General features: G+C 43.8%; 1 protein-coding gene and 1 pseudogene across 1 annotated transcript in view; both read left to right on the top strand.

The window, feature by feature from the left end:
• The first annotated feature begins 1,581 nt into the window (after positions 1-1,581).
• LOC141547320 (THUMP domain-containing protein 1 pseudogene) lies at positions 1,582-2,341 on the top strand (annotated as a pseudogene).
• Positions 2,342-5,651: 3,310 nt separating this feature from the next.
• TNKS (tankyrase) overlaps positions 5,652-14,265 on the top strand; it is a 206,256-nt gene continuing 197,642 nt past the window's right edge. Inside the window, 3 exon segments of the mRNA XM_074272527.1 lie at positions 5,652-5,906; positions 5,908-6,226; positions 6,265-6,432. Of these exon segments, the coding sequence (XP_074128628.1) occupies positions 5,706-5,906; positions 5,908-6,226; positions 6,265-6,432 (688 nt within the window). The 5' untranslated portion in view covers positions 5,652-5,705.

Genomic DNA, 14,265 nt, shown 5'->3' with positions numbered 1-14,265 from the left:
CTATATTCTAATCCCTAAGATATAGGGGAAACATCTTTTCACTTAAATAAAGGCAAACATTTATATAGTCATAATTATAGAGGTTGATGTAAGTTGGGGAATAAGCCGGGGTTAAAAATGTATTAATAGCTGGCATTTATATAGCTTCTATTATGTGCCAGGCACTGTGCTAAGTGCTTTACAAATATCTCCCTTGTTCCTCATTACCACCCTGGGAAGCAGGTGCTATTGTTGTTCCAATTTAAGAGTTGAGGAAACTCAAATAGAAGTTACATGAATTGCCCCAAATCACACAGCTATTAAGTGTCTGAGGTCAAATTTGAACTAAATCCTTCCTGATTTTTAGGCCCTCTACCCACTTCAGGCCCTACAGAAGGGAAGCTTTTTTGGCCTCAACCATAAAAAGACCAGGGTTAAAGAGAGATAGCTACAAAATGTAAATTAAGGCAGAGAGTTAAACCTCTGTCTAAATTAGGTGTTTCCTAATAATGGGCTTGAAGAAATTGTGATTGCATTGTTTATCTAACTCCCTTAAAGAAGTAAGGAGGGGAATTATATGGACCATGATATTGGCTGATGCTTAAAATGAGCTAGTTGTGTAACAAAATGTTCCACTAAATGTCCCCTACTTATCTTAGAATCCCTTATTTCTTGCAAAATTTTGCTCTGATGACATCTCCTGCAGCCTTATCTGACCTCCCAACTTCTATTATGACTCTCTCCCTGAAATTACTTTGTATGTCTGTTGTACATATTTATGTGCTAGTTTCCCAGTATTTGCCTCTCTTTATGGAATGCAAGCTTTGTGAGGGCAGATTTCCTCAAAACAGTTTTTGTGTTTCCAGATCTAAGCATGTAGTAGGTGCCTAGTGGATAATTGTTGGCAGAAGCCTGGAGCTTGAATCCTAGCTTTACTGCTTTTCTCTTGGGAGGTCTTCATAAGTCTCACCCTCTCAGGGCATTACTCTCTCTCCTCTGCAAAATGAGGTGTTTTTTCTAGATGAGCAACATGATATAATGGCTAAATCCCCAGATTTGTGGTTGGAAGGCCAGGCTTCAAATCCTGCCTCAGATCCTTATTACTTGACCACAAGCTATCTGAACTTGAGTTTTCTTGTCTCTAAAGGTCGCACTTACCTCACAGGATGGTTGTGAGGATCCAATGTGATTTGTAAAGTATTTTACTTTGTATAAATTAGTCAACCAGCATTTATTAAGCCTGTTAAGTGTAAGGCACAATGCTAAGCAATAGGGACTGGAAGAAAGGCAAAAGATGGCTCCTGCTCTCAAATAGGTTATTCTCTAAAGGGAAGAAGGGAAGAGACGATACACTAATAAGCTACAGACAGGGCCAATATGAGGCAGCTCTAAATCTCTGATTATTGCTGACTTGTTCCAGTTCAGGTCACCTATCTAGTATGAAGTAGAACGGGGACGGGAATGCCTTTTTCTAATCCCGTGTCCTGCCCCAAGGAAGGAGCATGTGGTTTGGAACTGCTGCCACGTTTTGCTCTTTTCCCGCCCGCAGGGTCCTCCTCCAATGCCCCCCCTTTTTTTCTACTATGTGAGATTCAGGCTTCTATGGATGAGATGAAGATGATTCCTTCATTGGAAAGTAGAGCAAATAATGTGGTCTCCATTAGAGCACTTGGCATAGAACCTGAGAAACTTGTCCATCCTAAAGGACATGTATACAAGCAAGAAAAAAAAAGCGGGTTATTCTGCACATGCTGCCTGTGTCTGGAACATGCAATGCTTTCTTAGAATAAATGAAAAAAGATGTCAAAACTTTCTTGGAACCTTGGTTTGAAGCGCCAGATAAAGGGATATTCCAGATCATTTACAAAGCAGGAAATGATAGTCCCATGAGCAGAGAAGAAGTTATTAAAGAACTAGCAGGCATAGTGAGCTGCCTCAATCCTGAAAATAAAGTCACTTTTAGTAATCCCCAGTATACCATTGTGGTGGAAATCATTAAGGCTGTCTGCTGCCCGAGTGTTGTCAAAGATTACAAGTTGTTCAGAAAATCCAACCTTCAGGAAGTGGTCAAAACTAACAAAGAGGGGGCTCAGTCAAACTCTGGCCAAGATGCACAAGAAAGAAATGGAAACAAGGCAAAACTGGAGTTTGGAGAAACAGAGAAGGAGAATCTCAAGTCAAACGAAAGTGACTCTGCAGAAGAAAAAATAATCCCCAGGTGATAGCAGAGAGTAGGAAAGAGGAGTCACTGCTTCCTGAGCCCCAGGAGAAAAGTGAGAAAGGAGCCAAATCTGAAAATGGAAGTCAAGTTATGGAAGGTTCTAAATCAAATGAAAGCAATCTGGTCTTGGAGAAAAATTAATCAGTGGAGACAGGAACTAGTAAGAGAAGAGGCATATTCCAAAGATGGGAACAAAATAGGTTATCCAAGTTGAGAATGTTATTGTGTAATGAAACTTGCCCTGGAGGTGTGTTTAAAGTTTTTTAAAATTACGCAATGCCATATTTCATCAGCAGTGCTGTGGGTTGAATCAGTGAACAAAATAGTGTAGTCATCCAATAGGAAGTGATTGATTGGTTAAATTATTTACTCCCCAAAGCATTTTTAAAAATCATCTAGATTGGAAATAGTGGGGACAACATCCTAAAATTCCTAAATGAAAATAGGATTTTAGTTTTTGGACCATTGTTTAAATAGGAAGATTAAACCTATTCGAATTTTTATTTTTTTAATTTTAGTTTTGGTTCTCTCATATTAATTTCTGGAATTCTGGTGCTAACTGAATGCAGCACATTTTTTATAGGCAACTCTTACCTAAGTTAGTCATTGATACTACATCAAGTTTTATGATAAACTGTAATATTCTTCTCTAAAATTTAATGTTCTCTGGGAGCAGGTTTCTTGGGGGGCTTCTGGGAGCAGCCTTAGTTTCAGTTCAGAGATCACCCCAAATGCAGCCAGGAATTAAAGTCCGAATCCTTTATTGTCTCCTTCACTTGGGGCCCGGCTAGTTTTCTGGAGGCCTTCCGGATCTTGGTTTCGGTGTTCTCCACAGGACGGCCTGCCACCACTTCTCTGTCTTCCTTCCTCCTGCCGGACTGTCCTTCTCTGGCTTCTGAATCTCTGGGACTGAATCCTGGTTGAGGCTTCTAGCTTATAGATGCTCTCTTAGCATCTGCAGATGCTGACCTTACTAGGATATGGTATAATGGGAGCACAAGGGGTTTTGAGTTCTTTAATATAGGTTTGAGTCCTATTATCCTATTATAAGGGGGATTGCCCCCCTATTTTTTATCCTATCAAGATAATTCTTTTGTCAGACATATTTCCATATTTGTGGGGGAATACATGATAGGGTGATGGGTAAGGAGATAAATCATAGACATAGTGCTAATGTCAAGGGAAGAAAATTTTTTCATATTAGATGTATAAGTTGATTGTAGCGAAAATGCCTGGACTCATAGAAAGGACATAGTAAGAAATAGTGTTTTTAGTATGAAAGAGATAGAGTCGATGTGGGTGAGGTTGGTAGTACGGAAGGATCCTAGGAATAGGATGGTTGTGATAGCATTTATGGCAATGATGTATTCAGCTAAAAAGAATATGGCAAAGGGACGGGCTGCGTGTTCTCCGTGGAAGGCTGATACTAGCTCGGATTCTCCTTCGGTCAGGTCGAAGGGTGCTCCATTAGTTTCTGCTAGTGTGGAGATGTATCATATTATGGCGAGAGGTCACGCTGTAATAATTAGCCATCAGTTTTCTTGGATTGTTGAAAGTGTTTTTAAAGTAAAAGACCCATCAGTTAATATGATGGAGAGAAGAATGATGGCGAGAAAGGTGTGAATCTTGCAGAATTTAGTAAGTACTAAGTACATAATCATTGTCTCTAACAATTCCACTAGCTCCTTGTTTCAAGTTCTGGCCCATAACAATAAACGGAATGAGTTCATATAAACCCTTTTCTCACATTGACATTTAAATGTTGGAATTCTAGGGTGCAATTGATTGGTTCTTTCACTCCATTCATAAGCTCAAATTATCTTATAGAAATATAAGGAACGTATAGAAAAAGGTAAACTGTGTGTCTTCGGGTCAAGTTTTATTAATGTTAATGCTAACTGTAATTTTTTAAAGTCCTCAAGGCCCGATTCATTTCCTTATCAACCTTATCATTAAATACGGGCTGTAACCCAAGATATCGCTTTTCATGGATACTTTTTCAGAAATGCAAAAGAAAATTTCCCTTATAGAAAAAAAAAAGACTTTCCATGCTGCTACATTTTTTATAATGGACGGGAACTATGGGGAGGGTGGGCAAAGTCTGGTGCAGACAGCCGTGGCTCGAGCATTGTTGAGGGGGGCGAGGCTGAGGATGGAGGGCGGGGGTGAGCGGGACCGCGTAGTTGTGGGCTGTGGAGGAGGGGATAAAGCGATTGCGGCTGCTCCGCATCTGGATGACAGGGTCAGTGACTTGCTGCTTTATGGGATTCCTTCTCGCTCCCTGGCTCCGCCCTGGCCCTCTGGACCAGTTACTAGTCACATGCGGTGCTGCAGAAAACTGGACCACCGTCCGTCCGTGCCGTATTCTGCCTCCGGTCCCTTTAAATTCACAGGACCCATCTCTTACAGACCCTGCTCAGGAAGCCGCTCCCGGATCTCTCGGTGGCGGTGAGGAGCCATTCACCCCCTTGGCCCTCGAATGACATCTCCATCACGCTTATGTGTCTCCTCTAAATGAGGAGGCATCTCCCCTGCGAACAGCCCGTCCAGGTGAGTTAGGCCTGAGAGCAAAGTCAAGATGAAAGGTGCAGCAAGGGAGAGCGGGCGTTCTTGGAGGCAGAGATCTGGCAAGCTTCCAGGAATGAAGGCCTGGGGGCCGCGAGACCGCAGGGAAGCCTAAGGCTTGGCGGTAGTAAGTCTGGGCAGAGAGGGAGGCGGTCCCTGCAGCAACAAACAACTCCTTTCCCCCGCCCCCTGGGACGCTACCTCCCGGACTCCTCCCTCGGGTAATCCCTGCCTCTCGGCCCCTCCCATCCTTCAGGGGGCAGCCAACCCCATTCGGCCCTTCTAGAGTTAAGCCTCCTGTAGCCAAAAGTTGGCCTCCAATCTGTCCCGCACGGTCCGAGAGGCACTTCTTCCACTCACTTTGTGGCTCCGCCCCCTAGCGCTAAGACCCGCCTCCCAGAGGCGGCCTTTTTTCTCTTTTTTTGCATGGACTAAGCTCCGCCTCCCCCATCCTCTGAGAGCTGGTTCTCTCTTTTCTGTTCATTCCTCCGCGGCTTTATCCTCCGAGTCTAAGTCCCGCCTCCTCGAAGAGAAGGTTCTACTCATTCGGCCCCTTCTGGGATGACTTGTTCCAGAGTTGAGCTCCGCCCTCTCCCCTCCTCTCCCCTCCCTCGCCCTTCCTGGAGGGTCCGTCCCACAGGGTTAAGCTCCGCCTCCTAACCGCTCCTATTTCCGAGGAGGAGGTCCTTATCATTCACTTCTTTCTCCGTCCCCCCACCCCGGGATCAAGCCCGCCTCCTCGGATAGGCAGTCCTCTCCATTCGACTTTTCCTCGATGGCCCCGCCCTCCCTTTCCCGTCAATCCTTGCGGCGGCGGCCGTTGCTTCTCCCTCGGCGTCCTCGCTTCCGTGGCTGCGGACGCTGATTGGCCCCGCTCGGGCGGAAGTGGGGGTGGGCGCTGGCCCGGTTGCCGCAGTGACCGAGCTGAGGGAGTGGGGAGATGGCGGCGTCGCGTCGCTCTCAGCATCACCACCACAACCACCACGGTGTCCACCACCCGCCACCCGCCACCGCCTCCGCTGCCGCCGCCTCTGCCCTTGCCATTGCCGCTATTGCCTCAGGGTGCCGCCGGAGCGGCCCCGCCGCCGCCGCCCTCCTTGAGCCCCGGGCCCGCATCTCCCGCGGCCTCCCCGCGCCACGGCAGCCTCTCGGCTCTTCCCGACGCAGACGGTGGAGGAGGCGGCGGACTCGGGGCCGGGGGTGGGGTTGGGCCCGGGCCTGAGCGGCCGCGTTCCCCCGAACCTGGTGAGAGCGGCGGCCCGGCCTCGGCCCCAGCCCCGGCCCCGGCTCCAGCGGCAGCGGCTCCCGTGCCCGGTCCCAGTTCCTGCCCTTGCTCGGGGCCGTGCCCGGCCTCCGCCGCCGCCTCTGCCGCGTCTGTATCCTCCTTGTCCTCGTGCTCCTCCTCGGCTTCCTCATCGTCCTCATCTTCGTCCTCGGCCTCCTCCGCTTCGTCGTCCCCGGGTTCTCTGGGGCCTAGCCCCTCTGAGAGCCCACCAGAGGCGGGGCCGGCGCCGGGGCCGGGGCCGGCGTGAGCGGCGCCCTGCGCGAGCTGCTCGAGGCCTGCCGCAACGGGGACGTGGCCCGAGTGCGGAGGCTCGTGGACGCGGCCAACGTGAACGCCAAGGACCTAGCCGGCCGCAAGTCCTCCCCGCTGCACTTTGCCGCCGGTGAGGCGGGGCTCCGGGCGGGCGGGGAAACTGAGGCGGCCGGGCCGACCTGGCCGGGCTCAGCGGGCCCTCCTCCCCAGTAAACACGCCCCTTCCCGATTGTTCCGTGGTGGGGGCTGACCCCGGACTCCCGACCCTTACCCAGGCTCCCAGTCCCCCCTTTACTTCCAACCAGGCCCGTCCCCTAAGTCCTCTGGGCTTGTCCGAGCTGCCCCCCCCTTGGGGAAGCGCTGATGGGGGAGCTATTTGGGTCTGGCCGTACTTAGGTAGATGGTTATTGATGTCATTAGCAAACGTTCTTTAAAGCTCTCACTGTGTGCCAGGCACTGTGCTGAAGCGGGAGAACATGAATGCCCCCCCTGTAGCTTACCATCTAATGGGAGAAGAACACTGGCATAGACAGTAAGCATAGCATGAAGGGAATGGATCTGCCAAGAGTGCTCAAAAACCTCAGAAGTTGTCCACTCAATGGGGAACGAGTTTTCACGGTTCCATTTGGGCCGTTCTCGGCAGAGACAACTGGGTTGGTTTGCCATTTCCTTTTCCAGTTCATTTTACTAAGGTGAAAACTGGGTTAAGGGATTTGTCCAGTCATATGGCTGGTAAATGTCCGAAGCCAGATTTGAACTCGGGAAATGGAGTCTTGATTCAGATATCAATGTAGTTCAACACTCTATCCACTGTACCAAATCTTGCCTTTAAATCCACCTGTTTACTAGGTTCAAATCTTGATTTCAAGATTTACCGGTAGAATTGTCACCGTTCTCCCTCCCTGAGCCTGTTTCCTCATCTATAAAGTTTTTGAAGCCCCTTTTTAAACCTTGTAGTTCTTTACAAAGGTAACCATAATGTGGAGACTAGGAATATAGTTTTTTCCCAAACATTTGCTTTTAGAAAAGGAGAGATGGGATGATTGAGATTGGAATTGAGGTGACCATAGTCATGTGAAGGCTTTTGCCCCCCCCAATCTAGGAACCCTGTTGTTTGTAGGCCCAAAGGAAGGATCCTGTACATAAGATATTGAACTTCTGAGAGGGGATGCTTGGGGTAAATTGTGGGAATGGGAGGAAGGAGGCCAGTTCAAGGCTGCTAGCCATGTCAAAGGCCACCATCTAGAAACTAGAGCAAGGAATGAATTTTAAGATGTTGAGTGGGGAAATTGGGAGCAAGTAGTCATATTTTTCTCAGTCAAGTATCTGGTGAAAGGGTAGCAGAGGAGGAGGCAGAGGTGTGTGGGAGGCTTAGAGAAAATTGGAGCAGCTATTGTAGGGGGTGTGATAGGAAATCTGTTGGGGAGAGTGAAAGAGTTGCCTTGTTGCAGTGAAAAAGGATTTATTTCTTTTAAAAAAATCTTGACCTTTGATTTCCTTTGTTTTAGGGAACTCCTATTGAGGAAGCTCTTTCTCCCATAGCAGATTGGCTTCTGTTTTCTAGTTTAATCTTAAGAGGGTTACCTGGACACTGTTAAGTGATTTGATTTGTGAGGGTTTCATAACCAAACTTAAACTTAGATCTTTCAGGCATGGAGGCCTCCTTTCTATTAACAAAAGCCTTGCCATTTTGTCTTGTTAGGACATAAATATCCAAGCTAGATTTTATGAATCAGGATTATTTACTTTTGGATTTCACATTGTTATATGCATTCTACACTGTATACTGTTGTTTCTCTTAATACTTTAATTTATTAATACAACTTAATAGCCCTGCTGAGAAAAGGATAACTCTTTTGTTCAAATGACACATTTATTTAGGTTACTATGTCGTTTTGGACTTTTCTTCAAAAATCTGTTTTTTCCTTCTTCAATTCCGCAAACATTAAGTACATAGCATACTAGGACTTCTTAAACTTTTTCTACTTGAGATCCCTTTTTGCCCAAGAAATTATTATGTGACCCTGGTCATATATAGGTATATAAAATAGGTATAAAAATCAAACATTTACTGATAAAAATAATTTCATGACTTCCACATTGTCATGAGATCCCCAGTTTAAGAAGCTGGGGTATATACAATTGTTCCTGAAAACAGGAAAGTGGTGACATTCTAAGAGCCCTTATCCTACTAGGGGGCTTTGAGAGATGTTCTGTGGACTAAGATAAAGAAGTAGAAGGTAGTTTGAGGTGGAGGTGAAAATGTTAAGAATTTTGGGGGATTTACAGAGGAACTGACATCTCAGTGGAAACTAGTCCATAAGCATTTAAGCAACTTGATGTCTCTGGAACTGGGTCTAGGTACCGAGAATACAAACAAAAAAAGGAGGCAGTGGCTGCATGGAGCTTATCTCCATTCAGGGCATAGGATAGGAGGAAGCCAGGAGTGTTCAGAGAACAGAGATTCAGGCTATCTATTGTAATTTTGAATGGAGCCTTAGGGAAATAGATTGTCACACTCTTTCCAAGAGCAATAGTACTGTCGACTTGATTATTGTTCCCTGAGAAAGGTGAAATGCTACAGGAGGCATTTGGAGGCTACAATAGGAAATATATCTGGATTGAATAATGTATGATATGGGGTTTGGCTAAATGGGGGACTGAGCGTCCAATCAACGCACAATATTGGTAGTTCCAAGAATCCTTAAACTTGAGTAGAGCGGGTTTAATGGTCATTATTGCTAGTGGATATAAATACACAGTGGTAGAGAAGATGACAAGATGTTCATGTGCATCTTGCTGTCTTCTATTCTCTGCTTTTCTCATGTGGTTAGGCCCTGTGCATGGTAGGCCTTGTGATAAAACAATGTTGGGACGTCTGGGGCTGGCTAGATGGAGAGCTAAAGGATTGACTAACAACAATTTTGGCAACTCCATGACTACCAAACCTAAGTGGAAGTTCTAAAATACTAGGCTTCATTAATATTTTATTATAGAAGTAATAAATAGGGAATTACTGATTGTTTTTGTTTTAAACATAGTTATGTGGACAGATTTGTACTTTTACAGGAAGATTATTTTGGCAGTTTTGTGAAGGATGGATTAGAGGGACGGGAAGCAGGGAAACCAAGTAGGAGAATTGTATATAGTAGCCTATATCAGAAGTTATTGGAGTTGAATTAGGATAATAGAAGGTTGAGTGAAAGGAGGAGATTGTATAGACAAGATATGACAAGTTATTAAAAACAGTGAGACAGTGGGAAGACTCAGAAGCGACTGAGATTAATTTATCTTTTGTCATCTGGAATATGGATGTTAATGCCCTTAGTGGAAGGGGTAGCATTGTGAATTTGGGGTTTATGGTAGAAGTTTATGGAGTTTGAGATACTAACAGAACAATACTGTGGGAATATCCTGTTAAGAAGACAGATGAAGGATGTATGTGTGTATATCATATATGTAGTGATGATAACTAAACTGAATGATTTGGGAATTTTAGGAAAAGGCTTGGAAGTATAGGAGTGAGGTAGAGTCAATCAGAGAACAATATAGTGATGATGGGTTTGAGATCAGGTAAGATACCATGGTATTTGCATGGTATTTTTTGATTTTTCAGGTAATGTTCAGCAATTCTATGAGCAAGAACAGAAGGCTACTGTGGAAATGATACAAGGTGAGACTCTTAGAGTCTCATTAATTAATGATTAAAGACTGGGAAGGAAGAAGGAAGAGTGGGATAGACCACGGTGGAAAATAAAGACAAAGTTTAGGAGAAATGAAGCACAGAGTGTTTTTATGATTATTAGGAGAGGAATTTCAGATTTCCAGATCTTAGAAGTAGTTTTGGGTGACAGTGAGATCTAAGGTGTGAGCACGGGTAGGTTATGATAGTTGAGATTAACTGGAAGGCTTGAAGTGCTCAGGGAACTGAAGTCCATAAGTAGTGTGATCTGGATTAACATTGTCAAACTCAGATCAAAGTAAATAAAGATCCCTATAGTCTGCATATTATTTTAGTTTAAAATGTAATCAATATTTCTTATATTTTATTGTGCTTTTATTTATTTTATTTGTGGACTATATATTTGACACCTGAACTAGAAAGGCAGAAGTGAACCTTAGGAGGAGAGATTGCAGAATGATAGCAATAGAGAAGAGAGTCTGGAAGTGACATGAGGGAATAGGATGTAGGCCCATTTTTCTTCTTGGATCTAAATTGGTGAGAATGGGAAAGAGTTAAGTGGAGGGAGGGAGAGAAAGGAGGCACAACTTGAAGTGGCCAGAGGTGAGAGAGCCAGGTATCCAAAAACCCAAAACAATGTTGAAAATGTGACAGATCTCAGTTGTTTAGATTAGGGATTTCAGAGGATAGAGGATAGAGATCAGAAGAGGATATGAATTGAGGAGGGACTAGGAGGAAGTAGTTCACAGAAATTCAGAGGCTATCTATTTCAATTCATATTGGACCAAGATGTTTCTATGATGACATTGACAAGTGGATACCCAGCCTCTGCTTGAAGCCCTACAGTGAAGAACCCATTGCACTTTAAGACAACTCGCAGAATTAGGAAATCTTTCCTTCCTTAATATCCAGCCAAAATTAACTTTTTTGCTACTTAGATTGTATTTCTTTTTTCCACATGAAAATCTTTAAATACTTGATGACAGGGTTCATATCTATAAAGTCTTTTTATTTTCAGGGAAGTCAAGTCAACAGACATTTAGTAAGTACCCACCAGGTGTCAGTCATGAAGCTAAGGCTTACTATCCTGAGTTTTTTCCATGAATCTTCATAAAAGAAGGAGTTCAGTCACTCTGGTTGTTCTTTTATAGCCTGTCATCTGTGTCCTTACTAAAATGTGCTTAGAACTCAATACAGCACCAGCAAAAGCACAGAGGGCAATAAGTGTTTCTCAAGTTCCTATTGTGCTAAGCATTGATTGGGATCTGAAGACAAGAGAGATAGCCCTCAGAAAGCTGCCAGTTTGTTTGGGAAGTTAACATGCAAACAGTTGTGTACAGACTGGAGATGGATGGATCTATTGGCAGTTGTTTCAGAGAAGGCACTGGAAAGGTTTCCTGTAGAAGCAGAGACTTTAGCTGGGACTTCAAGGAAGCTAGGAAATGGTGGTGAAGAGGGAGAGTATCTTAGGCATGGAGGGCAACCAGAAAAAATTCCTGGAGTAGCAAGATATGGAATATCTTTTTCTAAATACAGCAAGGAGGCCAATGTTCTTGGATTGCAAAGTAAATGGAAGGGAAGAGGAAGATTGCAAAGAAAATGGAACAAAACTGGAAAGGTAGGAAGGGAACTGCTTAGGAAGGATTTTAAAAGCCAAACAGGATTTTATATTTAATTCTGAAGGCAAAAGAAAAGTATTTAGGAGTGGAGCGTGAGGAAGGGTTTGATATTGTCCGACCTTCATTTTAGAAGATTTAGTTTTACAGTTGAGTAGAAGCTCAGTAGTGAGAGACATTCAGGGGGAGAGCCAGCAATAAACCATTGTAATAGCACAGGCATGAGATACTCAGGGCCTATATCAGGGTGGCCGAAGTGTAAGAGGAGAGAAAGGGTGGGATATTTGAGAGATACTAAGAAAGTAGAAATGACAGAACTTGGCAACATGAATAGAATATGAAGGATGAGAGAGAGGAATCGGGGATGATACCTAAGATTGAGAGCTTGGGGGAATGGGAGGATGATGGTGCCCGACTATAGTAATAGAAAAAAGGTTTGGAAGGTGAAGAAGAGAGATAATGAGGTCAGCTTTGTATAGATCGAATGTCAAATGTCAAAGATTTTTTTTAATAGATGTCATTCATGATGTCTAATAAGCCATTGGAGATGTGAGAAGAGGTTGGGAGATAGGTTTGGACTGTATAAGTCAATCTGAGAGTCATTTCATAGAGCTGATAAATGAAGGTATGGAGACTGATGAGATCATAGTGAAATACAGTATAGAGGAAGAAGAGAAGAGGCCCCAGAACATCCTGATGGTGGATGAAGATCTTTCAAAGGAGACGTTGTCAGTAGAATAAGGAGATTTTTAAAAAACCTTAAAAGATAAAAACTTAAGAGAAGGACGCCCCCAAAAAAGAGGGTGATGAACAATGTTAAAGACTGCAGAGAAGTCAAGATACATTAGATTTGACAATTGAGATCATTATTAACTTGGAAAGAGGTGAGAGAAAAGGAACTGGAGGCACCCTTTGTAGATGACCTTAAGGATTTAGCCACAAAAGGGAGAAGAAATATAGGATAATAGCAAGGATGAAGAGACTTAAGTGAGGGATTTTCATCATGAGGGGGACATAATCATGTTTGTAGGTAGATATTGAAGGTAAATTAGGGGGTGATAGAGGCAATCTACTGGATGAAATGTAATGGAATGAGATCCCTAGTGCATGCAAAGAGATTCCATTTTCAAGGAGAAGGTTCATTTCCATGTAGAACAGGATTGAAGGAGGGATAACTGCAGAAGGCTTTGGGGTGATATGAAATGAAGATAAGGAGAGGAGGGAGAGCTCTGTGATCTCATTTTTTCCCCCCATGAAAAGAGAGGAAAAGGTTCTTAGCTGGAAGTAGGGATGGTTGGGAAGCAATGGAAAATTTGAGGAGGAATGAAAATGTCTGATAAAGTTGCTGTGGTAATTGAGATAATAAATGGATTAATTAGGAAGATGTGGAAAGATTGCCTTCCTGCATTGAGATCTAGCTGAGATTATGAAACACACTTGTAGACTCCACCAGCACAGAAAGAGCTTTCCTGAGTCATAGAATATGTATGTGATGGGGAGGAGTGAACAAAAAGGTTGGAAAAGTCTTTTGGAGCATTTTGAAGCACTTTAATTGCCAAGCTAACTCTTTTTGTCTCAGATGCTAGAGGTATAGGGAGCTACTGAAGTTTGACATGATTTAGATTGGCAGCTGGGTGGAGAAGAGAAAGAGGAAGCAGGGAGACCAGTTAAGAGGCTTTCACAATTATTTGTGTGAGGAGTGATGAGGAGATCTGAATTTGGGTGATGGCTCTGTGAGTGGAGAGAATTGGGTTTTGTTGTGGTAGAACTGACAGGATTTGGCAAATGATTGTGGCTATATGAAGTGAAAAGTAGATGATGATTGAGGTGGCAAACCTAGGTCATTGTAAGGAGAATGATTCATTTAATTGAAATTGAAAAATTCTGAAGAGGTGTGGAGTTGTTGTTATTTTGAGTTCTGTTTTGGACTTTTCAGGTTTGAATTATCTAGGGAGATATCTGACTGGACCTGAGCTTAGTTGGTTGATGTTCTTCTCCTTCCTTCTCAAGAGCAGCATGAAATTACCTTCCTGAGAGGCAAGATGACAGTGTATCCAACTATGATTGATCAGACCAATATGAGCTTGGAAGGCTCTACCACAGCTCAGGCACAAATAGTCCATGTAAACATTTGGAACTGAAATATCTCTAAAATGTGCATATCTCATGTTTCTTTGAACATGAACACAGCACTTATCTTTGATGCAGTCCTGAGCCTGTCTCTTTTTTCTCACAATTGATTCCAAAGTTGTTGAGAGACACCTTAAGAGAAGTACTCTTGTGTCACTTCTGACATTCCATGTGAGTGCTTGCCTTTGTGATTTCTCTGTAAAATACATTTGGCATTTGAATGTGACCAGCACATTGCTATTGTTCTGCTGATCCACAGCACAGCAGAGATTGAATTTTGGCAGTTTAGCTTGAGAAAGGACCTCAGTGTTTGGTTATCTTGCCAGATGATCTTCAGAATCTTCCTAGTACAATTCAAATGAAAGCAATTCATTTTCCCATCGTGGGCTGATAGACTGTCTAGGTTTCACAGACATATAATAATGAGGTCAGCACAATAGCTTTGTAAACCATCAGTTTGGTCTAAAACTTCTGTCCTACCCTTTCCTTCAGTGCCTTCCAAATATTAAACTTGCTCTGGCAATGCATGCCTCAG

Source organism: Sminthopsis crassicaudata, chromosome 6 (assembly GCF_048593235.1).
Source record: "Sminthopsis crassicaudata isolate SCR6 chromosome 6, ASM4859323v1, whole genome shotgun sequence".
NCBI classification, from domain to species: domain Eukaryota; kingdom Metazoa; phylum Chordata; class Mammalia; order Dasyuromorphia; family Dasyuridae; genus Sminthopsis; species Sminthopsis crassicaudata.
The sequence above is the reverse complement of the archived record's forward strand: the minus strand, read 5'-3'. Positions and strand labels throughout refer to the sequence as shown.